Source organism: Pyricularia grisea, assembly GCF_004355905.1.
Source record: "Pyricularia grisea strain NI907 chromosome Unknown Pyricularia_grisea_NI907_Scaffold_1, whole genome shotgun sequence".
NCBI lineage: Eukaryota > Fungi > Ascomycota > Sordariomycetes > Magnaporthales > Pyriculariaceae > Pyricularia > Pyricularia grisea.
Genome location: NW_022156716.1, coordinates 1,116,385 through 1,137,647, shown reverse-complemented (window position 1 = coordinate 1,137,647; position 21,263 = coordinate 1,116,385). Strand labels below are relative to the sequence as shown.

The following is a 21,263-nucleotide window of genomic DNA, read 5'->3' as shown; positions in this document are numbered from 1 at the left end:
GTTGAAAGAAATCCGTGGTCAAATGGGGCGACGACACGGAGAAGTCCAATTCTTATTTGTCAGAAGCCCGAACAGGCCGACTAGGGGCCCAGTTGCGCACGTACCAGATGTACCGATGGGGCTGATGGCCATAGCCAAGAGATGAGACGCACCTGCTGCGCTGTGATCCACAGAGCCTTCCACCCGACCCTTCCTGTTTCGGGTTGGAGACTGCGCGAACGTTTGGAAGAACACGACGCACCCCATGCGCTAATCTATAGAATCGCATGGGTAAAAAAAAAAAAAAAAAAAAAAAAAAAGGGGAGCCAAGGGAACTTTCTTACTGACAGGTACCTTACTTTAGCTTACATTAGTCTGTCTAGTAGGCTAACCAGATAGGTTGGTACATGCAAATTATGTGGTGCGGTTTTCTAATATACCTTACCTATGCATGCATGTCACTACATTTGTCTGAACTGTATTTAAATCAGGTGCCTTGAAGGCGACCAAAATCTCTCGGGCGACACGGATCATCCGAGAGCCTGCATAGCCTTCAATATCAGCACGGAAGCACATCCTCCCCCTGCTTACAGTACCAAGAGTACATACTTCGCAGTATTGAACACGCACCGGTAAGTCTGCGCCGATGATAAGAATATGGGCTGATTCAAACCACTTCGTCGTCCAATCGCAATTGGGATAGATGCAGAACACCCACCTGCACCAAGTCACGCTAGTGGTTAATGGACCCATCCATGGGCCAAGCCGACCAGGTTACTCTTAGTTACGAGGTATATTGGCTATCTAGGTACACGCCAAGTCCCCTGGCCCGTTCCTCCCGATCACTCTCGGAGGTTAGAAATCAGATCTTTAGCTACCTCCCTACCTACCACGTAGGCTAGCTAGGTGTTCTATTATGGGATATATATTGGTGCACAGCCAACGATACCTACAGGCGCAGGGGGAGGTACACTAAGGTAAAGTAAGAAGTAGGTACAGTAAGCTCATAAGGCTCCCCAGCGGAATCAAGGGTGTGAAGCGTCCCGTAGCTCGTGTCTGCGCCGCTACATCAGAGTCCGTTCATGTCATCCTCTGTAAGGCCCAAGTAGCAAATATCATATTTCCGTCCCGTCCTAAGAGTTAAGATTGTTGCCTGCACATGTAAATCTGAATGAAGTGAACTACAAACTCATGCTGCCAGGCTCCTGGGATATCAACTTCTGGCCTTCATTAATATGAATAACGAGGCCTTTAAAACAAGTTTGGGATATGTGTTTGTTAAGCTTTTGTTTGGTTTGTGGGCGTGCCGCGTAAAGCGACAACATGGACACTCACGGCCTGGGATCCCATGGATATATATCCTGTATACCCACCTCACCTAGGCTTAAACCTGGTTGATCTTTGATCTGCAAAATTGATGCCAAGACTCATTTAAGTAAGGGAACGTGTGACGAGGTTCTTTGCGTTTGTATCAGCGACAATGCTCGCATTTCCTAGATATATTGGGCGGAACAGGCGGGGAGAATGAAAAAAAAAAAGCTCTACTCATTCCTGATTAAAACCCATGGCAGATTCGACTTCCAAATTTTTGAGGGACGACAAAAAAACTGACTGCTGCGTAAGTAGTCAATTCGCGGAAGGGGACGTCGATTGATGCAACCCTAGTAGTATCGCTCTGATTCAAGGAGCAAACACACTCAAGAAATCAATAAAATCTGAAGTATTTGCAATGGATTCAATAATTACGTACCCTTAAGTACCTCATATTTCGTCTCGCTACGAAGTACCTAGACCCTCTTGTCACCAACGCGCGTTTCGCGCGGTTGCGAATAAGCGGAAGTGCCCCCACCAGGAAATTCCGTTGCGGGTTGGAATTGGATTGCTACCCCGCAGCTTTACAGCGACCCCACAGCGGCTGCTCCTGCCGGAACAATGCTGATGACGGCAGTCAATGCTAGCCATCCAACGAAGGAGGATCAGATAGCAGCTCTGAACTACGGGTTGCCAGGCTAAAACTGCAAGCAACGCATCGACACAGCTTTAAACCTCCAAACTCGAGCCCGCAGTGAGCACAAAATGGAGCAGGCAAAGGCTCTCAATGCGTTGGAGGTATGTTGCCATCTTTCCGAGTTGAGACCCGCCATGCTAACTTGCCTTCGAAGCCCTTCCTTGCCCTGTCCAAGGCAGCGACAGCACCACGGGCAGCAGCCGATCTCGTTCTTCAAGCAACATCAGCACCGAATACATTCATATTTACCGAACTTCTGGCCCAGCCAGAGATACAGGCCCTCGCCTCATCTGCCGACTACTCTCCAGCCCTTACAGTCTTACAGATCTTCAGTTACGGCACCTGGGCTACCTACACCCAAACCCCCGGCCTACCGCCGCTCAATGATGCTCAGGCCCTCAAGCTCCGCCAGCTGTCGCTGCTCACAATGGCTCGTGACAAGGCTGCGCTGAAGTACGGCGCCTTGATGAGTAGCTTGCAACTTCAAACGAAACGCGAACTCGAGAGCCTCGTTGTCAGCGCTGTTTACGCTGGTCTAATCGCCGCCAAGTTGGATCCAGCTCACGGCGTCGTGCGTGTCTCATCCGTCTCGCCCCTCCGGGATCTCGCACCAGGAACTGTTCCACACCTTATCAATGAGCTTCACCAGTGGTATGATAGATGCAGATCTGCACTTGACGATCTCGACGCGGAGATTGCCGCAATTCGACAGACCGCAGCGACAAGAGTGACAGAGAAGACAGAATGGGACGCGAAGATGCAACGTTTAATTGAAGATGAGAAAAACGCAGCAGACAGCGGCGGCGGCGGAGCGGGCTCGTCTAGGAAACTGCCTACGGGACTGGGTCCGGGTCGGCGTTTGGGGTTCGGTAAGCGAGCGAATGTGGGTAGCATGGCGGATGCTGGCGACGAGGCAATGGATGTGGATACAGATGACGACGACGCCAACACCAAGAAGAGGTCAAGTCGAAGAAAGCTTTAATGTGAAGCAGATGCTACGCGTTATGAAGAATTCGGTCTTTGTGTAACTACAATTAACTATTTGGCGAACACATGCGAGATAGCCGGGCCTTCCGGCTACTTGATACTCCAACTTACAAGTCGAGCACATCTTATAATACCCCAAGATGAAAGTCGGCCACAGCTAGCCTTAGGGTGAACAGAAGTTTAGAGAAAGAGGCGCAGCTTACATTGCATCGGTTGCAGCAAGCGATGTATTTCAAAGTACGCATGCATGATCGCTCCGTCCCATGATGACAGTAAAGACACCCTTTATCAAAAAGTCCAACCGTGATGATACAATATATGACCAAACGTATGAGTGTTAAACATCTCAATGAATGCAGATGCACACTAAAAACCACCACTTGCTAAAGGTTGCCTAGTTGCACAAACTCCAAAGGTATCCTGAGTAGCCCTGTCGCATCGATTAAGTGAAGTGATTAGGTAGAGAAAGCAATGCTGACCATAAAACAAATGAAAAAGAAAAGCCCATGAATGTTCTGTTGGTTTCCGATGCCCCTTTACGCCAAAGTCCCCATTCGCCTTGCTAATAAAATCTTGAGCGGCATCTGTCGCCTCGTATTTCTCGCGACTAAAGCCTTTTGCCGGGCACCGCAATGAACAATGCAAGCAAAGCCGCGTCGACGAGGATTGTGGTTGCAAGAACCATGATAGAGCGTTTGGCCAATAGCTTGCGAACGTACGGTTCCCTGACGCGAGAGAAGTTGAATGGGGTGTATTCACTAAATCCGAGAAGAGCGAGAATGGGATCCAAGGAGTACTGGTAGGAGGCAAGGTTGTAGACTCCCAGAGTGAACGGTAGTATGAGCTGCAAGGAAACGGTTAGTTTTGAACCTCTTTTGGATGATTTTCACATGAAAGAAACGTACCCATAATCTGATCTGCCATGGCATGTTCAGAAAGATGAGAACAAAAGCAGCCCAGAAGCCTCCAAACATCGAGACCATGCCCAATATCAGTCGCATGATGAGCGTTGGAGGGATAAGGTTTCCCAAAGCCTTCATCCGCAAGAATCCCGGGAAAGCATCCCTTTCCATCGCCTGAAAGACGTAATCTTTAGCGACATCGAAAACCTCAGGGTCGTCCCGGCCAAACTCCTCGATCGCGGTTGTGACGTCTTGCGTGATTGAGCCAGGGAGCACAATTTCGCGTTCGGCGCCAGGGAGCAAGAAGGTATAAAGAATCTTTTCAGCAGATGCCCGGATATCCTCCCTGGAGACAGCATGCATGGGTGAATTCGAATCCGTCGTCAGATCTCGAGGCGTGCTCCCGCTTCGCCGAGGATTCCTGGACTGGCTGCTTTGAGGGGAATCGTGGATGCCATGCGAAGCTTCATCGCGCAGGAAGGCTGACATCTGCGCATCCTGATCCCTCGCCTTCTCGGTGATGTGTCCAAACCGCGATGGGCCGGCCCCATGATCCAGACCACCCATGCTCTCCAAGATGCCCGACGATCGTTTAGACATTTTCTCCCCATCGGGTGTTCCGACTAGAACTGAACGGCGCAGCTCGCGTACGTAGTGTCGACATAGTGTCATATGTTGGGCCACATCAAGCCTTGCGAGTGGGTTAGCACATGTCAATGTTTGTATGCAAGAAGTTAATTGAGGCCAACACACCAGAAGTCCAGGTAGTCCACAGATCGTTGTTGGTCTCGCATATAAATGTAGAAGGAGAAGAGGTCTACTGGTGGCGAAGTTCGTCGGCTGAGAACTTCGAACAGTGTCGGCAATCTGTCCCGGGTTATGTCGGGTTGAGGCGACGGGGTACCGGACATCGAATCGGCCATCTCGATCGTGAATGGCAGGCAGGGCGGCCTGTGACTCGAGTTGTTCGTAAGATTGCCGGTGATGAGTGGGAGATTTTCTCCCCTCTTCCCTGGTGCTTCAATCGGAAAAGCCAGCTTCTCGCGCGAGATGGAGGTCGCGAGGAAAAGAGTCGGTAAAAGTTAGGGTAGCGTCTGTAAGAGTTCAGGTTGCGGGCCGTGCGCGTCTTCATTCAGTGATGAATTGCGTCCGGGGAAACAAGCGGAGCTCTAGCAAGGTGGAAATTTTCTGCGTACTGTATGCTGTGAAGCTGTAGCCAGTGCCTCTGCTCAGTGGGCAATCTTCAAGGCTGTCAGCCGTACAGTCGCTTGAAACAGAATTGGTCGCGAATCATGGGTATCTCAAAAGTAAGGTTGCCAAGTGGTTAGTGGCTCGATGATGCGAGTTAGATTGACACGCGTTAGGCTGATTGGCGAACTGGGAGAACCAAGTAGCCTTGCACAGGGAGTGGGTGACCAAGCCACAGCGACGGTCTCAATCCGCAAAGTAATTCGTCTAGTTCTTTAATTTAATGCCACCAATGTCAATCCTATGCTACAATCTGTTGCATCTTTCAATTGGAGAGCTATCGAGCCTCACAGAAAATATCATTCCTTCAAAATATGTATAGTTGCTTTGACAGTAGAAATATACCTACCTAGTTACTAAGTGCGTTTTTGTCTCTTGAGACCCTACGGTCGGTTCGAAATAAAAGTATAGTGGCGTCCCTCATTTCATTACTTCTATGTGCCTGGTTGCCTGGCTACCCTGGGTACCTCGTGCTAATTTTGCTCTCACCTACCCTGTATCACTCGCAATGAAGACGGGCCGTGCACAGCAGCGGGGTGGGACGGTCACGTGGATGGAAATTGCAGGGCAGCCAATTCTTTGCCCACAACGAAATTCGGTAACAAGACATAATCGCAGAATCCACCTGCATCTCGACGTCGCCAACTTCTCGGAAATCCAAAAGTAGGTCGCCGCCGCTATTATCCTCGACCAGCATACCGATTTGTCGATTGCGAAACCGAATACAAGTCTGACCGATTCATCTCCCTAATACAGCCACAGCCATGTCGACAAAAACTAAGAAGCCTACGGGCAAGACCCAGCGCTCGGCCATTGCCGACGTTGTCGCCCGCGAGTACACCATCCACCTCCACAAGAGAGTACGTTCTGGAGCATTCTGGCAGAAATGAGCATTTTTGGGGGAGGGAGAAAACTTCGGGCGGTTCCATGCTAACTGAACAATTGAAAAGTTACACGGTGCTACCTTCAAGAAGCGTGCCCCCAAGGCGATCAAGGAGATCAAGGACTTTGCTACCAAGGCCATGGTATGAAAAGAATTCTCCTGAGATAAACCCGGCTCATCAACCCAATCACCAAATCTCGCTTTAACCGACACATCGAACTACCGAAAACCCTGGACGATCCTGTTGCTAACCCTCAATAGGGAACTACCGATGTCCGTGTCGACCCCCAGCTCAACAAGAAGGTCTGGGAGCAGGGTGTGAAAGGTGTTCCTTACCGTATCCGCGTACGCATCTCCCGGAGGCGAAACGACTCCGAGGATGCCAAGGAGAAGCTGTACAGCTACGTCCAGGCCGTTAACACCAAGAACCCCAAGGGCCTGCATACCGTCCTGGTTGATGAGTAAAAAATTGTTATCTGTGGAACGACAAGGCGAAAAGGGACAAAACAAACATAGGGTTTCTGGCGGCATCTGGGCTTTACGGAGTTTTTGATTGGCATTAGCTTCAGACCTTCCTCAACAATGAGCAATGAGGGGTTCGACCAACACAACACAATGATTTTCTCCATACCCAACCGGCGTCTACTGAAGGGGTTTTTTCACATGGGAATCGTTTGGGACGCGTCTGCTGCCATGTCTAGGGATGATTGTCTTGATTTGCAAGTCTAGAAAGTAGACGACATCAACGATCGTATACCAGTGCACCGCTGAACTGCAATTTCATGTTAGACCAGATCGCTGCATGCGGTCATGAAGATGTCCCAGTTCGAGAGGAGGACCAATCGTTCAGCAGTATCGACCCATGCCATGTAAAACCCATCTATCATATTTTAAAAAAAATGGGCATGGAAAGAAGAAAAAAAACCAGATAACGCTCAAGTACTCGACTTCCCAATGAGAAAATCAGAAATACCCCATTGTCCAACCGTTTTGACAAGATAGTAACCCAAACAGAACCAAGCCATCCCACCGGCTGCGTAAAATCATTATAAAGGCTTAAGTTTACTCTTCGTCGATGTCCCGGTGACGGCTCAAAACCTTGCGCTTGAACTCCTCCATGTCCTTGTCCCACAACTCTGCGGCCTCACCATTCAGCGGCGAAGCACTAATAAACAATTATTAGTACATATTCCGCAGAAATGCCGCGAGACATTCTATGCGTATGGGGAAAGTAAACTCCTCGGGGCAACTCACTTGTTGGGTTCGCCCAGGAGACTTTGAAGACTGAGCAGCACAGTCTGGATGTTGTAGGCGGCCGTCCACTTGTCTTTGAGGATATCAAGGCAAATGCGCCCAGAGAAGTCGACGTTGGGGTGGTATATGGGTGTCTTGAAGAGCACGGTTGGCGGTGAGTAGGGATAGTTGGCGGGGAAGGCGAACGAGAGCTTGAGCGTCAGGCCCGTGTACGGTGTATCATCTGGACCCTCGATGGTGGCAGACCAAGAAAGCAAGTTACCGTCGGCGGATGGGAAGGCAGATACTCCGGGCGCTGGGGAGGTCATGAGCTGCATCAGTTCGGTTTGTAACCTTTTTTGGGGGGTTGACTTTATATTAGCGAAGTCTCCAACTAAAGTATAGGGGAGAGATTTGTGTTCTGTCATTCGGGTACATTGCAACTACATGGACGCACCTCTTTGTCACACTTTGTGAATCCGGGCCTTTGTTTGTCATGCCGAGCTTAGCATTTTGCATGCTGCCGGGTGCAGAGTTCTGCGTGTCCTCCATGTTTCCAAAATCCATGCTGGGTTACGCCAATAGTAGACGATGTTGTGTCTTTGGTTTCTCTCTCCTTGTCAAAGTCTGTGGCGGCCTGTGGGGTGCTTTTGCGAGTGAAGGCGAGCAGTCCCTGTTATGGATGATTGACTAGTGTGTGTAAAAGTGGTGATCAATAAAGAGGCAATCTATGATATGTATGAATTGGCGTGAGGCATTTGTCAAATTTACCTTTTTTGTGTATTTCTTGGGCGTTCTGGGGTGCCTAAGTGGTAGTTATCAGACCGTTTCTTGTGCCTAGAAGGACCTTCAAGTGAGTGGCTGCTGCAACTTTGTTACTTTTAGGTCTCGACAGGGAAATAACGAAGGCGGGATTAATTGACCCAGTCGATTTGGCACAGCAACCAGGTGCCGGCCGCGGCCTAGCCAGAAGGGAGACCCCCGCAACAGCCAATCGGACTCTACCATACACGTGCCCCACGAAACAAACAATTAAAGGAAGACGCGAATAACGCGTCTTGACTTGGACCAAAAAAAAACAAACCCGACTGAGAGAAGCAAGCAATCAGTTCCCAAGCTATCAATTGTCCATTCGAGCAGTGTGCTTTTTTTTTCTTTTTTCTTTTCTTTGGGGAATCCACTTCTTTGGCCCGAGAACGCAAGCCCATCTCAGAAACCTGTGGTTAGCCTTGTTTTATTTTAGTTTTATTTTATTCTCTATTTACTCTGTGCTTGTCTGTTTCTGTCTTGAAGTTGATTTCCGCCACATTTCGCACAGGTAACTTGACAGGGTATTCAAGATAAGAGGTGTAGACGACCGAGGTACCTGTCTGACAGTGCAACAAAACTAGCTTGCACCTCATCTCTTTGAGCCAACCTACAGCATTCAATCATAACAGTATACTGGATTTGAAGCTGTCGGCAATCCTAGCCGCCGTCCACTCTGAAGTAATAACACCATGCAGTCATCTCAGCTGGACCCCTTGCCCAAGGATTTACCGTTTCGGTTTATATCGAAGACAATCGGTCGTGGGGCTTATGCCTCGTAAGTATGCTGCTATATGCACCCTGATCACCAACGAAATTTCAACTTGTTGCTAATCCTGCCTAGGATCAAGAAGGCCATTCCATTGGAAGAGTCCAGTCCCGTATTTGCTGTCAAGCTTATTCATAAGGGTTACGCTATTAAACATGGCCGGATATCAGCCAAGCAGATCAACATGGAGGTTTCCCTTCATTCACACATTGGCCAGCATCCCAATATCATCGAGTGGTTCGCCGCTGGTGAGGACAATGTCTGGAAATGGATAGCCATGGAGTACGCCGCGGGAGGCGATCTCTTTGACAAAATAGAGGCCGATGTTGGTGTGCCGGAAAAAATAGCACATTTGTACTTCCTGCAACTGATCGGGAGTGTCAGCTTCATGCACTCCAAAGGCGTGGCACACCGAGACTTGAAGCCGGAGAACATTCTCCTGTCGGAGAGCGGTGACTTGAAACTGGCAGACTTTGGTATGGCTACCATGTTCGAATACAAGGGCCAACGGAAACTTAGCGCTACCATGTGTGGCAGCCCACCATATATTGCACCTGAAGTCCTAGAAACAGCAAGGTCAGATCAACGGGCTATACAATCCAGGTACTCGGCGGATCTTGTTGACATATGGTCCTGTGGTGTCATCCTCTTTGTGCTCCTCGCAGGGAACACGCCATGGGACGAACCAACCAAGGGAAGTTGGGAATTCCAGGAGTATATCCGGACGGATGGGCGCAGCACAGATAGTCTTTGGCAAAGGATACCCTCGGAGGCGTTATCGCTACTACGAGGGATGATGAACGTTGACCCTCGCAAGCGCTTCTCATTTACCAAGATCCGCCAGCATCCATGGTACACGCAGCACAACAGCCTCTTGACTGCCGATGGTAGGGTCTCGGACCCTATTCATCTCGCAACGCAGATGATGAAGAACCTTCACATTGATCTCTCCCAGGCCCCCACACCGTCACAAAGGCAAAGCCAAGACGATTCAATGGACCTAGATGGAGGTTCAGACGCCTGGGCGGCAAAATTTTCTGCTACACAACCCGAGACGCCCACCATTACCGATGCGCTCTTCGACTGGGAGAGGCCAAGCCTGCGTACTTTGGGTGCCTTTGAGGTGTCTTCAACCCAGCCTGTGCGCAGGGGCATGAGCTCGGGGGCGTCCACGAAGGCGAACCGCGCGCGTGCGGCAGACATGTACGAGATGCTCAGTGAGACTGAGCCGTCCATGAGCCAGTTTGCTTCAACGCCTGGCGTGCCCATGAGCCTGACGCAACGCGCGAACCGTTTCCATGACATCGTTCCATCATATTCACTTACCCGATTTTTCTCACACATTCCGCCGGCTCTGCTCATACAGATGCTCAGTGACGCTCTGCACCAGCTCAATATCCCGCAGCCACCAGCGCCCCGGCCGGTAGACGGCGACCACATCGCTTTACTAAAGGTAAAGGGCGTGGATACTCGCAACCAGGGCCTGCATGGTGACATCATGATAGACAAGATAGTGTTTGAGGGGGATCATGAACTGTTGGAGGTCAGGTTCGTCAAGGTCAAGGGCGATCCTCTGGAGTGGCGTCGTCTATTCAAGAAGGTTGCACTGTTATGCAAGGACGCCATCTTCAACAGCGATGCATAGGACGCATCGACTGTTCATACTCGAACCCTTGCTCCGTGACGAAGCCAACAACCTAAACCATGTAGTCCAGTTCGGGGAGGGTTCGGCGGCTTCCAGTGGTCCATGTAAACAGATCAAGTTCAGTGGGTCAGCATTCATTGAATAAATGTCATGACATTGGGCGTTGGCGAGCTAGAGTTGGGAAACTGTACCATCCCGCCATACGCGCAGGCAAGGACGGTGGCATGTATTCTTCCATACGAGAAAGCAAAAACGCCATCTTTTTGTAGGCGAATAACACGCCCACACCTGTTGAGATCTCACGGCGCCAACATTCACACTTCGTAGGCCTGGAATAGTACCTACATACCTACTTATTAGTCACAACAAATAATATGCAGAGTGAGAGGAGCGCAGATGGGGCTACTAGATGAGAGAATTAGCACAGCAACGTTATCGCACACAAAGGAATAATACCATGACATGTATATATATTTTTTTGATAGGGTTAGAGTGTGACATGATGAAGCAGCCCAATGCATTCAACTCTACACAGCAAGACAGGAAGTAAGGAGGACGCAAAATCAGTTGTCTCAACCCCTAACCCTGAGCTTGTGCCAAGCCGCCCAAGCACTTAAAAAGTTAATTGAGTCACATCAAAATTTCCAAGCGGCGCGGGGAGGAGGAGCTCATGACTTTGATGGAAATTCTTGCATCCAATCACCTAGAGCCTACCTAGACCTAGCCGTCCACCTTGGTACTAAGTAAGGTACCCGGACCTACCTTGCTGCACCACATCAGATAACCCCCGATACCCAGTCCCGCAGTAGCCTTGCCCCTCCTTTGCCCACTACCAGCCTTCATGCAGCCTCTAGTTTGCGTCAGGGCATGTATTGCACGCGCCGTCACCACCAATAAACCAGCTTTTTCGAGAAACTGGAATAATCTGCTGTGCGCTCCTTCCAAGTTACACGCCACAACTACAAACTCACAGCAACAGTCCTCTCTGGGATTGGAAAAGGCTGCATCCTCCTCCTCAGCTTCTGCCCTATATTCTACCACCAGCACCCCTCACTCAGCTTTGCGCGTGGCTCCAAGCTCGTCAGAGGCTGCCGCAGTCATGGGGAAGAAGGATGACAAGGCCGGGAAGGTGAGCTTTCAGCTCAAGACCCCAAAAGGCACACGCGACTGTATGTCATCACTCCATATCCCTCCGTCTCTCGAGTTGTCCAAAGCTTACTCCCTGGTACTTACAAACCGACCTCACTGACCGGAAACTAACACGTCACCACAGGGAGCAGGAAGGATATGATCTTGAGGTAGAGAAATCTCCATAACTTAGCCAAACGAAGGAGGAAGAAGAAGAAACAGCACAACTGTACCGGACACTCGCAAGGATCTTACTGACGGCCTTTCCTCCTCTTTGACGCCAGGGATCGTATCTTCAATGCCATAACCGAAGTCTTCAAACGCCACGGCGGAACGAATCTCGACACACCGGTATTCGAGCTCAAGGAGATCCTTAGCGGAAAGTAAGATATCGGCAACTTATCTCTGAAGGGCGTGGAACTATGGCTGACACTGGCCACAGGTATGGAGAGGACAGCAAGTTGATATACGACCTGGCCGACCAGGGTGGTGAGCTCTGTTCGCTGCGATACGACTTGACAGTACCGCTAGCGCGCTATCTGGCAATGAACACCGACATAAAACAACTGAAGCGTTACCAGATAGCAAAGGTCTACCGCAGAGATCAGCCGGTGCGTATATGGATAGGATAAGTCCTGTTGGATTCTCGAGGGAGTCGGCGGGTGTCAAGTATTGACTGACGAGACTTTCTGCGACTTCAGGCCGTCGCGAAGGGAAGAATGCGGGAATTTTACCAGTGTGATTTCGATGTTGCCGGAATCTACGACCCCATGATCCCAGATGCTGAAATTCTGCGTATCATTGTCGAGGTCTTTGAGGCACTAAGTTTTGAGAAGTTTACGATCAAGATCAACCACCGGAAAGTTCTTGACGGCCTCTTTGAGGTGTCTGGAGTGCCCCCCGACAAGATCCGATCGATCAGCTCAGCCGTCGACAAATTAGACAAGGTGCGTTTCCATCCGAATCTTTAAATTTTCAAAGTTTTGCTATCAAAGTGATCCATAATGTGTTTCTGACAAGTTTTTAGATGCCGTGGGAGGAGGTCAAGAAGGAAATGTTGGAAAAAGGCATTTCAGCCGAGGTGGCCGACTCTATCGGTGAATATGTCAAACACAAAGGCGGCAAGGACATTGTTGATCTGCTCAGGGCGGATGCCAAGTTGGAAAAAAACGAGAACGCCAAGGCTGGCATTGAGGATATGAACTTGCTCTTCACATACCTCGACGCCTTTGGTGTTACAGACAAGGTTTCATTCGACCTATCGCTAGCAAGAGGCCTAGACTACTACACCGGCGTTATTTACGAGGTTGTGACGGAGGGTTCTGCTCCTGCAGTTGCCCCCAAGCCAACCAACGGAGAAACCGAGGCTAAGGCGTCAGGAGAGGCCGTTGCCCCTACTGCAGGCGCTACGCAGCCTGGGACAGAAAATGCCGCTCATGCGCCAAACGATACCAAAAGGAAGGCTCCCAAGAAGAAGCAGTTGAGCGAGGACGACGACCGCTCCGACGACCCTACGGTCGGCGTGGGCAGTATCGCTGCGGGTGGACGTTACGACAACCTCGTGGGTATGTTTAGCGGCAAGGGTGATAAAGGCCAGATCCCATGTGTCGGCATCTCATTTGGCGTGGACCGAATCTTCAGTATCATGAGTGCCAAGCAGGCACGAGAGCAGGCGACGGTGCGTCAAAATGAGGTGGATGTTTATGTCATGGCATTTGGCGGTGGCAAGGACTTTACGGGCCTGTTGCCAGAACGCATTGCAGTAGCGAGGCAACTTTGGGATGCTGGTATCAGGGCTGAGTTCTCGGCAAAGGTGAAGCCCAAGTTGCAGCAGCAGTTCAAGGTTGCGGAGGATGGAGGCGTGCCACTGGCCGTCATTCTTGGAGAAGACGAGCTGAAGGCTGGCAAAGTCAAGTTGAAGATTCTCGGCTTGCCCAAAGATCACCCTGATAAGGAGGGTCACCTCGTTTCTAGGGATGATCTCGCCGCTGAAATCAAAAAGGTACTCTCGACGGGCACAGAATAGAGAAAACGTATGCGGCATTGAATGAAGAAGAAAAAAGTAATAAGTAGACCGAGTTTTCCAGAAGTACCGGATAAAATATGACAAGATGCGAGACCATGATCCGGGGAGTTCCCCAGTAACTACAGATTACTCTGATAGCGAAGCACCTTATATATAGCTCTACCGAGCAGCTTACTGAACAGTCTTTAGAAGGTTCTGCGTTGATCACAATTTTGCAACGGCATGGCGACTTGAGCGAGAACTCGAATTAGAACATCAGGACATCTACTAATGGTATCTCATAAAGGCACAGCCTGCACAGTAAACGGGGATGACGTGCAACGCATCAGTTTCATTAGATTTAGCTGTCATTTTGATTTGCGAATTGCTATAATGTCATGTTGTACATCAACGTCCAAATGTGAACTGAAAGCAAAAAGTCCTGATAAAAACACCACTATGACTGAGAGCTGACCAGGCCATCCCCACTTTGCCTAGCCTGTTCTTCGTCACCTGCCCTGGTCTGGTCTGAGTGCTTGGCCGGGTCGAAGACGTAAATCGGGAATTCCAAGAAGACTGTCCTCTTCAAAAAAGTCGGTAGCTTCTCGTACAGTTGCGGCGGAAATGGGATGAGGATACTAGTCCTATCCAACCATCGCTTGTATCCCTCCCAGTTGTTGCCCTTTTCGTAGCGCTTCTTGGCACCGGGTCGCTCCTGTAGCGTCAGGCCAGAGACAAACATGAGCAGCAATGTCAGGAAGATGGGCCCAATGATAGTTGCGTAAAGGGCCTTGAAGGCTTGACCGCCTACGGGGCCATCTGCAGCTGGTGAGACAGCAATAGTGAATATGCCTGAAAGTGGACATGTTAGTAGGTGCTTTCAGTCACGGATGGCATTCGAGGCCTTAAGACATCGGGGGGGTTTGCTTTACCAAACTGCAGAATCATTTCGCCAAAGTAGTTTGGATGTCTCGACAAGGCAAACAGGCCCTTGTCGCAGATGGCAGACCTATTTCCCTCTTGAGATGATCGGAAGCGATACTTTTGCGCATCGCTGACGCTCTCCATGAGGAACCCGACACTCCATAGCACGACTCCGGCTATGTCCCGGCCGGTCCCAAATGCTGGCTGCGGCTGATAGGCCCGAACGTTTGGCGAGTTGAGCACGGTGACGGGCAGCGAGACGAGCCAGACCCAGAACATCTGAAAGACCCAGAAGCCCAAGAAGGGGAAGAACTTGTCGCGCTTGTCGTCAAACCTGTCGTCCTTGCCGGTCTTGAGGATGCGAAACAGCAGGAAGCCCGACAGTCGCAGGCCCCAGGCCATCATGAAGACGGATACAACAATCTGACGCACATCGGGACTGCCGGAGAAGGCTAGGGTGATGATGGCAAGGACCACAAAGTTTGTGCCACCAGCAAAGTCGGTCAGTTTGTCGAATTTAAAGGAGAAGGCGATGGCGAAGAAGAAGAGTTGGTAGGCCACCGTGATGAGAAGGGTGATGGCGAGGTAATAGTCGTCCAGCACGTGGACGATCGGAGACATTGCGACGGGAGGTCGAGTTTTATCATATACTAGAAAGATTTACCCCCACTGGATATCTCAAGTACAAGAACGGCCCGAGGCCCAAAAGCAGGCAGTACTTTTTTTTTTTTTTTTTTTTTTTCCTTTTTCTGTATCGATAAATGTTGGCGGTTCAAAGTCGGCAGCGATTCGTGTCCACAGAGTCGAACGGGAGGTTTGTGAATTAATTAAAGATTATGTTATAACGGTCATAATTCAACACGAGAGGAAAGAAAATATTGACTTGGCAGGCTGACCGCACTCGCCTGGAGTGAAGCCTTGTTTGCTGCAACGCGATCGAGAACTTTACCGATTGCGCCCACTCGATTCGATCGAGCTGTACATTAGTTGTGGTTTTCCGTCGACAGGCGGCAATGAGAAAACTCCGAAGACCGGGCGGGTCGTGTCAGCTCCGCTGCAATGCGGCATGACGCAAACCATTCAAAGAACTGAACCACCACTGCCAGCCACTATTTGTTTAGGGAGCACATCGAAAACGGCACGAACCGAGTGTGGCGTAATGAACCACGCCACATAAGTCATGTTGATTTATGTAGTCACGCACGCACACAATTGAACAAGAGGTTGAGGTTAGGCACAAAGGCTCCGCGATATTTTTTCACGTTAAAAAAAGACAAAAGAAATCAAGAGCTGATATGGTATCACATACCGCAAGCATGTGGTTTGTGACAGGGTAATCAGTATACCCGGACTTTAAGCGCACGTGGACTTCCCACCTCCAGCTAATACTTCGTATTTGAGACCTACCCTAGATGAACTGGATTCTAATTACTGTACAGAACGTATCACTTGGCTGGGTATGGATGCCTTTTGAGACCAAACAAGCAACAACTTGAGGCCCGTAACCAGAAGTTGAAGATTTTCGTATGTTTCTGTACAAGAAAGAGTGGCATTACATAAGAACAATCAAATAAACAAATTTAACTCGGCAAGAAGACGGGAGAGTAACAAGAGGCAAAAGAAACCCCACCTTTCCAAGAGCGCGTCGCAGGTACGTGTTTCGGTTACCACTTTGTGGAAATCATACCCTACAGTAAACAGGGGGGTATTTCTGTCCCAGCAAAAACTTCGGAGCACTAGGAAGGATGGCCCATAGAATGTTGCTCATCCGATGGGAGCCTGCACGCGCCCTTGTGTGAGTGTTGCTCGAGGACGCGCATCTCCGTTTGGCCTGTTGACTATGTAATGAGGTTTGAGAAGAGACAGAATTACAGTATCTTATTACCGCGGAGAACATGTATACCCTGTACGGAAAAAGGAGAGAAAAAGGAGGTTGAAGTAGCACTGGAACTCGTTTTGCTTGGCTTCCAATAGGGGCGTTCGCTTGAACCGACTGGGGTCTCCTCCCGATTTTTTTTCTTTCTTTTCTCTTTTTGTTTGTTTCTTCACCGACAAGAACCACATTTTCTTCAAAGCCAAGAAATACCAAGCCTTGGCTAAAAAAACAAGCATACTAAAGTTGGACTGCCGTCTGAACATGTATCACAGCGGGCTTGCAGATGAAAGGTGATCTACGCACTTACCGTGGGATCATAAAACGATGGTGCATTTGTCTGCAATAGATTAAAGGGTATGCAAGATTATCCGGAGTACCTGTACTGTCATGAGAAGACTCCAACCGCTAAGATCTAATGCGCCATCCTACTTATAGTCTGGCCAAGAGGCAGAAGCGGAGCTGAACTGCCCATTAATTAATTAAGCTCTCGCCAAAGAAGAAACCTACAGCAGTAAAAAACAATCAAGCGAGATGTCAATAATTACACTCGCCAGGCTGTTTTGAAGGCGAAACCATGACCAGAAACTACATAGGCTTGCTTGCTTGGCAGCCAAGATAGAAATGGGAAGACGTGCATTGCTGCATAGGTTCTTTGTCAGGCTGTGTTTGCCTTTTACAAACAAACATTTAACTGAAGTAGAGTTAGCTACATACTTAAATATAGTCTACCACAAGGTATATGACGCATGTGATGCGCCTTGTCTGCATGACGGGGGAAGTTGAAAGAAGTGCATTTACAATTCTGTAGCAGAGACAGAAAAGGAAAGAAAAATACCATATTGATTCCTCTTTCGTGTCATTGATTGCACGGGTGATCGACAGTGGTTTGCGATGAACACCAGGGGCCCTTGCTGATTGATGTTCGAGACCTGTCAAGACGTTGGCGTCATAAATTTGGTAGGTGAAAAACAAAAAGAAACGTGTCTGGGGAGTCTGGTTATCGAACAATACAGTACTTATTCTAGTGTGGAAAAGATTAGGTATATGTTTTGCATAATTGACCTGGCACCAGTCAAGACACTGCAAGCGCTTCAAGCATGTATACCACAATAATGCCAATATATTTCGAAGTTCAAGGTACCTACCTACCTATGCCACCAGCTTTTGACCTTGAACTATTAGTTAGTATTACGCAAAGGGGATATCGTGTATAGTACTGGTATGTACAGTAAATACCAATATTACGGACACGGTGCATCATTGCATTAATGGATCATGGCCCCTGGAGTTTCCAAAAATCGAAAACCCTCCTTTTATCAGGCCACTCTGAAGCGGGATGGAGCCAAGGAGGGGGCACCGTTGAGATCCACCCGCTCCTTTCCAGTCCCCTATATCCTGGATCCCTGCTTCAATGTCCACACCTCAAACAGCTTTCGTCAGGGTCAAGTATCAAATTCCGACCAAACTTCTTTCCCTTCACCTCGAATCTCTGCTTCGCATTTTCGCTTGCCCGACGCCCGACGGCCGCCTGCCACTGGATTAGGTAGGTCAGGTAATTAATTAACCGGGGGATTATTTGCGTGGGCTGGGCATGTATCACTTACCGCTATGTAGAAATTATCAATCACTATCAATCAGTACTGGTACCACAAGGCACCCCGCAATTCACCCGCCAAGGAATTAACCTTGCTTGGGACTTAATTTTTACTTTTATTTTGTTTTTCTGTCCCAGCTTTCTGTCTAACCTATTTGTGTCGACGGAGTAATAATCCCTTCATCTTCCCAATGCCGGGTCGATTAAACGATTGGGTTAAGTTTTCTGTCCTCGATACTGACAACGTGTCAAGTGGCGCCCGTGGCAGTTGGCATCTGCCGGCAATGCGAACCAACGAGCGAGCTGCCATAGAAAGCTCCTCCTTATGGCTGTTGTTTATGCTATGGCACGAGTCGGTTGACATTTCCACGCCGGCGCAACGGTGGCGTCTAGGTGGTATTAGCCTAGAAGTGGAGTTCGCCTAAGGCTCCAAGGAGGCTCCAGAACCAGGGAGAGGGACAGCCCTACCCTACCAGCTCTTGCCCCGAGATCTGTTTGCTGCCCATTAACAGGCAAACACCTACGTTACGCAACGTAGCAGATACGAATGCTATGTAAAGCAACACCGCTATCCTTTGCCGAAAATGGAGAAGCACCACAATCACTAACACCCCTCTCGCCTTCCCTACCTAATTTAGGGCGGTATTCCCGGCATCCCCCTCCTGGGAATCTGAGCCGCCAAGCATGAAGTGGGTGGTGACAGGCCAGCTCTGTTTTGTCGTCAAAGTCGCAACCCCGAAAGGGGTTTGAAACAGCCTGACTTTGCCTGTGGTGTCGACCCCATCGTGTGGTCCCTTGCCCAAAATCATTCGTTTCCCACTCCCCGTCCTCCCACTTTTTTTTTTCTCCCCCCCCCCCCCATTCCCACGTTCCGTTCCAGCCTCATCCCTTCCATTAAGAGGTTGCCCGTTCTTTTCAACCCCTTGCCGTCTACCCTCACTTCTTAGAGAGCTGTTTGCGCCGACTTAGCTCACTTCTGTTTTCATGATTGGTATTCTTTTATTGTAATAATCTTTTTTTTTTCTTTTTTCTTTTTTTTTTTCCTGCTTCTATATTCTTTGGGTACATCCCGGTCTGCAACCTGCCACACCTTACAACATCTTGGAGGGATAACCCTTACTCGCCTGTCACTCCTTACATCGCTATTGTGACTTGATTTTGGTTCGGGAGCGAGGTAGCGAACGCCAGGTCGTTTGGACGTTCCCTGTGCAGTAATTGTTACATCATCTCCGATCTCTCCCTCCTAATCTTGTCATTGACCAGCCCGACAACGAGGTGGAAGCACGAATCCATCAGGATTGTTTCTTCATTTCCTCTTTGTAAACCGACGCTCATTATTGTCAAGCAACTTGTTTGACCGAAAGAGAAGCTCGGGTTGATCCCATAGAGAGCATCCCTTTTATTAGACGGCTGGCCTGTTACCTACGCTCTTTATACATCCGCATAATACGACGTGCTGCGCACTAGATGTATTGAACAAACAAAAGGGGAAGGGACCTCGCCTTTGTCGACGATTAGAGAAAGATGAGACTCTCCCTGCAGTCTTTGCTGGTTCTGGCTGGATCCGCGGTTTTGGCACAGGTAGGTTTAGCTTTCCGCGATTTCACGAGTTAGTTGGTGCTTTGAGGAGGGCGCATTCTCACCCAGCGGCAAATTCTTGACAGGCGGCGGCTATCGATATCCTTGGACAACTTAATAAAGGGGCCGCGAGCCAGCAAGCTAGCGCCTCCTCGAACACACAGGTCATTACGGTAACCCAAGGTCAAAATACTGCGGCCGGAGACATCATCGGAGAGATTCTGGGGCTCCTAGGCCAGGCCGCTGGACAGCTCACCGGTGCAACGCCTAACAACGCCAACAACGGCAAAGGAAACCGCGGACAGAACCAGGGCAAAAAGCCACAGAATGGTGGCACTGCAGGAAATGGAACTGCAGTAGACGGAGGGAAGAAGGGAGATAATGGGCAGGGTAACGGGGGCGCCAACAGCACTACACCGGCGGCCGGTCAAGGAAATGGGGAGGGCGGTGCTGAGGGCACTAACCCTGCTCTTGGAGCCACCGCCCCAGGGACGCCCGCCAACATGAGCGCACCATCAGCCGCTGCCCCGACCGCTTCATCGCCCACCGGACTTCTTCCTGGCGATGGCCCACGAGGTGGAGTCGGTGTCTCTGTCGTCCCGATCGCAGACTCGCAGCGCGAGACATCCAAGTCGGGTAACGCCGCTGCTCCTGCCTCTACCCCTGCCCCGGTTGCCGCCAACCCAGGACTCCCTGCGCCATCCGGAGCCGACAGCCAGCGGGCGCCCAGCATTCCACCTCCGCCTGGGCAGGATACGATCCCAGCCCTGCCGGCCGCATCCCCCACTCCAGCTGCCACGCCCGCTCCGGCCCCTCCTGCGCAACCCTCTCCGTCTTCTTCGCCATCGTCACCGGCTGCTGCGTCTTCGCCCCCGCCGGCCGCCGCCGAGTCCAACACACCCGCTACACCGCCGTCCCAGGCCACTCCTACACCTGCGACGCCTTCTGCTCCGCCGGCCCAGGCCACTCCTGCGCCTGAGTCGCCCTCGCCTTCACCGCCCGCGGCCACTCCTGCGCCTGAGTCGCCCACGCCTTCACCGCCCGCGGCCACTCCTGCGTCTGAGGCTCCTGCAGCACCATCAGCTGCCCCCGCGTTGTCATCAAAACTCAACCTTGGTGCCGAGGTCCCCAAATCGACGCCTTCTATGCCCGGAGCCGCTGTCCCCACTGCTCTTCCCGTGGCCGCGGCCCCGGCAACAACCGCCGCACCTGATGCGACAAATAATGCTGGAGTTGATGCGCAACCCAACATAGATATCAGCGGACTGACTCTCAATTCAGTGCTATCGCTGGGTGCATTGGGACAGGCGAACTCGAAACCCAAGATCTAATCAATCTTTTTTTTCCCTATTTTTTTTTTTCATGATAACTAGATCTTTCTACTCTTCTGGTTGTCCATGACGTCGGCAAGACGTTTAATATTGTTTTCCTATGTATCAAATACGAGAGTACATAGCACAATCGTTTTTGTTGACTTTATTGGATTATCAGCTAATGACAAGCTTTAAAAAGAGTCCCATGAAAAAAAAAGTTATCAAATGGACAAACAGATTCTAAGAATGAGTTATACCCGCCACAGTGGCAAATAGTCAGCGGCTACTGCTTGGGCCGTCATTTCACTTTGTTTCATTGCAATCATCTTTATATGTTTATTAGTACCTCTTTTTTCCCTTCTTCTTTTTTCTTCTTTTCACATC

The 21,263-nt window shown here is 50.0% G+C and overlaps 9 protein-coding genes across 9 annotated transcripts; 5 read left to right on the top strand and 4 right to left on the bottom strand.

Annotated features, from left to right (window-relative positions):
• Positions 1-52: 52 nt before the first annotated feature.
• PgNI_00266 (uncharacterized protein) lies at positions 53-555 on the bottom strand (the record flags this gene model as incomplete). Its single annotated transcript, XM_031120348.1, has 2 exons — positions 53-254; positions 425-555. 2 exons carry the CDS (start codon positions 553-555, stop codon positions 53-55), a joined length of 333 nt encoding a protein of 110 aa, XP_030986433.1.
• Positions 556-2,055: 1,500 nt separating this feature from the next.
• Positions 2,056-2,969, top strand: PgNI_00265 (uncharacterized protein; the record flags this gene model as incomplete). Its single annotated transcript, XM_031120347.1, has 2 exons — positions 2,056-2,088; positions 2,142-2,969. The coding sequence occupies 2 exons, from the start codon at positions 2,056-2,058 to the stop codon at positions 2,967-2,969; spliced, it is 861 nt and encodes a 286-aa protein (XP_030986434.1).
• Positions 2,970-3,581: 612 nt separating this feature from the next.
• PgNI_00264 (uncharacterized protein) lies at positions 3,582-4,799 on the bottom strand (the record flags this gene model as incomplete). The annotated part of the gene is made up of 3 exons (XM_031120346.1): positions 3,582-3,818; positions 3,880-4,567; positions 4,630-4,799. The coding sequence occupies 3 exons, from the start codon at positions 4,797-4,799 to the stop codon at positions 3,582-3,584; spliced, it is 1,095 nt and encodes a 364-aa protein (XP_030986435.1).
• A 1,089-nt stretch (positions 4,800-5,888) lies between these two features.
• PgNI_00263 (uncharacterized protein) lies at positions 5,889-6,472 on the top strand (the record flags this gene model as incomplete). The annotated part of the gene is made up of 3 exons (XM_031120345.1): positions 5,889-5,984; positions 6,075-6,149; positions 6,269-6,472. The coding sequence occupies 3 exons, from the start codon at positions 5,889-5,891 to the stop codon at positions 6,470-6,472; spliced, it is 375 nt and encodes a 124-aa protein (XP_030986428.1).
• Positions 6,473-7,069: 597 nt separating this feature from the next.
• Positions 7,070-7,807, bottom strand: PgNI_00262 (uncharacterized protein; the record flags this gene model as incomplete). The annotated part of the gene is made up of 3 exons (XM_031120344.1): positions 7,070-7,172; positions 7,262-7,594; positions 7,698-7,807. 3 exons carry the CDS (start codon positions 7,805-7,807, stop codon positions 7,070-7,072), a joined length of 546 nt encoding a protein of 181 aa, XP_030986429.1.
• Positions 7,808-8,739: 932 nt separating this feature from the next.
• Positions 8,740-10,461, top strand: PgNI_00261 (uncharacterized protein; the record flags this gene model as incomplete). Its single annotated transcript, XM_031120343.1, has 2 exons — positions 8,740-8,825; positions 8,892-10,461. The coding sequence occupies 2 exons, from the start codon at positions 8,740-8,742 to the stop codon at positions 10,459-10,461; spliced, it is 1,656 nt and encodes a 551-aa protein (XP_030986430.1).
• Positions 10,462-11,254: 793 nt separating this feature from the next.
• PgNI_00260 (uncharacterized protein) lies at positions 11,255-13,763 on the top strand. The gene is made up of 6 exons (XM_031120342.1): positions 11,255-11,630; positions 11,735-11,759; positions 11,874-11,972; positions 12,032-12,200; positions 12,291-12,536; positions 12,617-13,763. Exons 1-6 carry the CDS (start codon positions 11,303-11,305, stop codon positions 13,613-13,615), a joined length of 1,866 nt encoding a protein of 621 aa, XP_030986431.1. The 5' UTR covers positions 11,255-11,302; the 3' UTR covers positions 13,616-13,763.
• Positions 13,764-13,931: 168 nt separating this feature from the next.
• On the bottom strand, positions 13,932-15,273 carry PgNI_00259 (uncharacterized protein). The gene is made up of 2 exons (XM_031120341.1): positions 14,527-15,273; positions 13,932-14,446 (listed from the first exon to the last, which is right to left on the bottom strand). Exons 1-2 carry the CDS (start codon positions 15,137-15,139, stop codon positions 14,052-14,054), a joined length of 1,008 nt encoding a protein of 335 aa, XP_030987604.1. The 5' UTR covers positions 15,140-15,273; the 3' UTR covers positions 13,932-14,051.
• A 4,239-nt stretch (positions 15,274-19,512) lies between these two features.
• On the top strand, positions 19,513-20,897 carry PgNI_00258 (uncharacterized protein; the record flags this gene model as incomplete). The annotated part of the gene is made up of 2 exons (XM_031120340.1): positions 19,513-19,569; positions 19,653-20,897. The coding sequence occupies 2 exons, from the start codon at positions 19,513-19,515 to the stop codon at positions 20,895-20,897; spliced, it is 1,302 nt and encodes a 433-aa protein (XP_030987603.1).
• Positions 20,898-21,263: the final 366 nt, after the last annotated feature.

Excerpts from the sequence above, each read along its gene's own strand:
- PgNI_00259 (XM_031120341.1), bottom strand. The coding sequence starts at position 15,139 with ATGTCTCCGATCGTCCACGTGCTGGACGACTATTACCTCGCCATCACC. Across the intron at positions 14,447-14,526 it reads CGAAATGATTCTGCAGTTTG|GCATATTCACTATTGCTGTC; the intron begins GTAAAGCAAACC and ends GTCCACTTTCAG.
- PgNI_00260 (XM_031120342.1), top strand. The coding sequence starts at position 11,303 with ATGCAGCCTCTAGTTTGCGTCAGGGCATGTATTGCACGCGCCGTCACC. Across the intron at positions 11,760-11,873 it reads AGGAAGGATATGATCTTGAG|GGATCGTATCTTCAATGCCA; the intron begins GTAGAGAAATCT and ends CTTTGACGCCAG. Across the intron at positions 12,537-12,616 it reads CCGTCGACAAATTAGACAAG|ATGCCGTGGGAGGAGGTCAA; the intron begins GTGCGTTTCCAT and ends ACAAGTTTTTAG.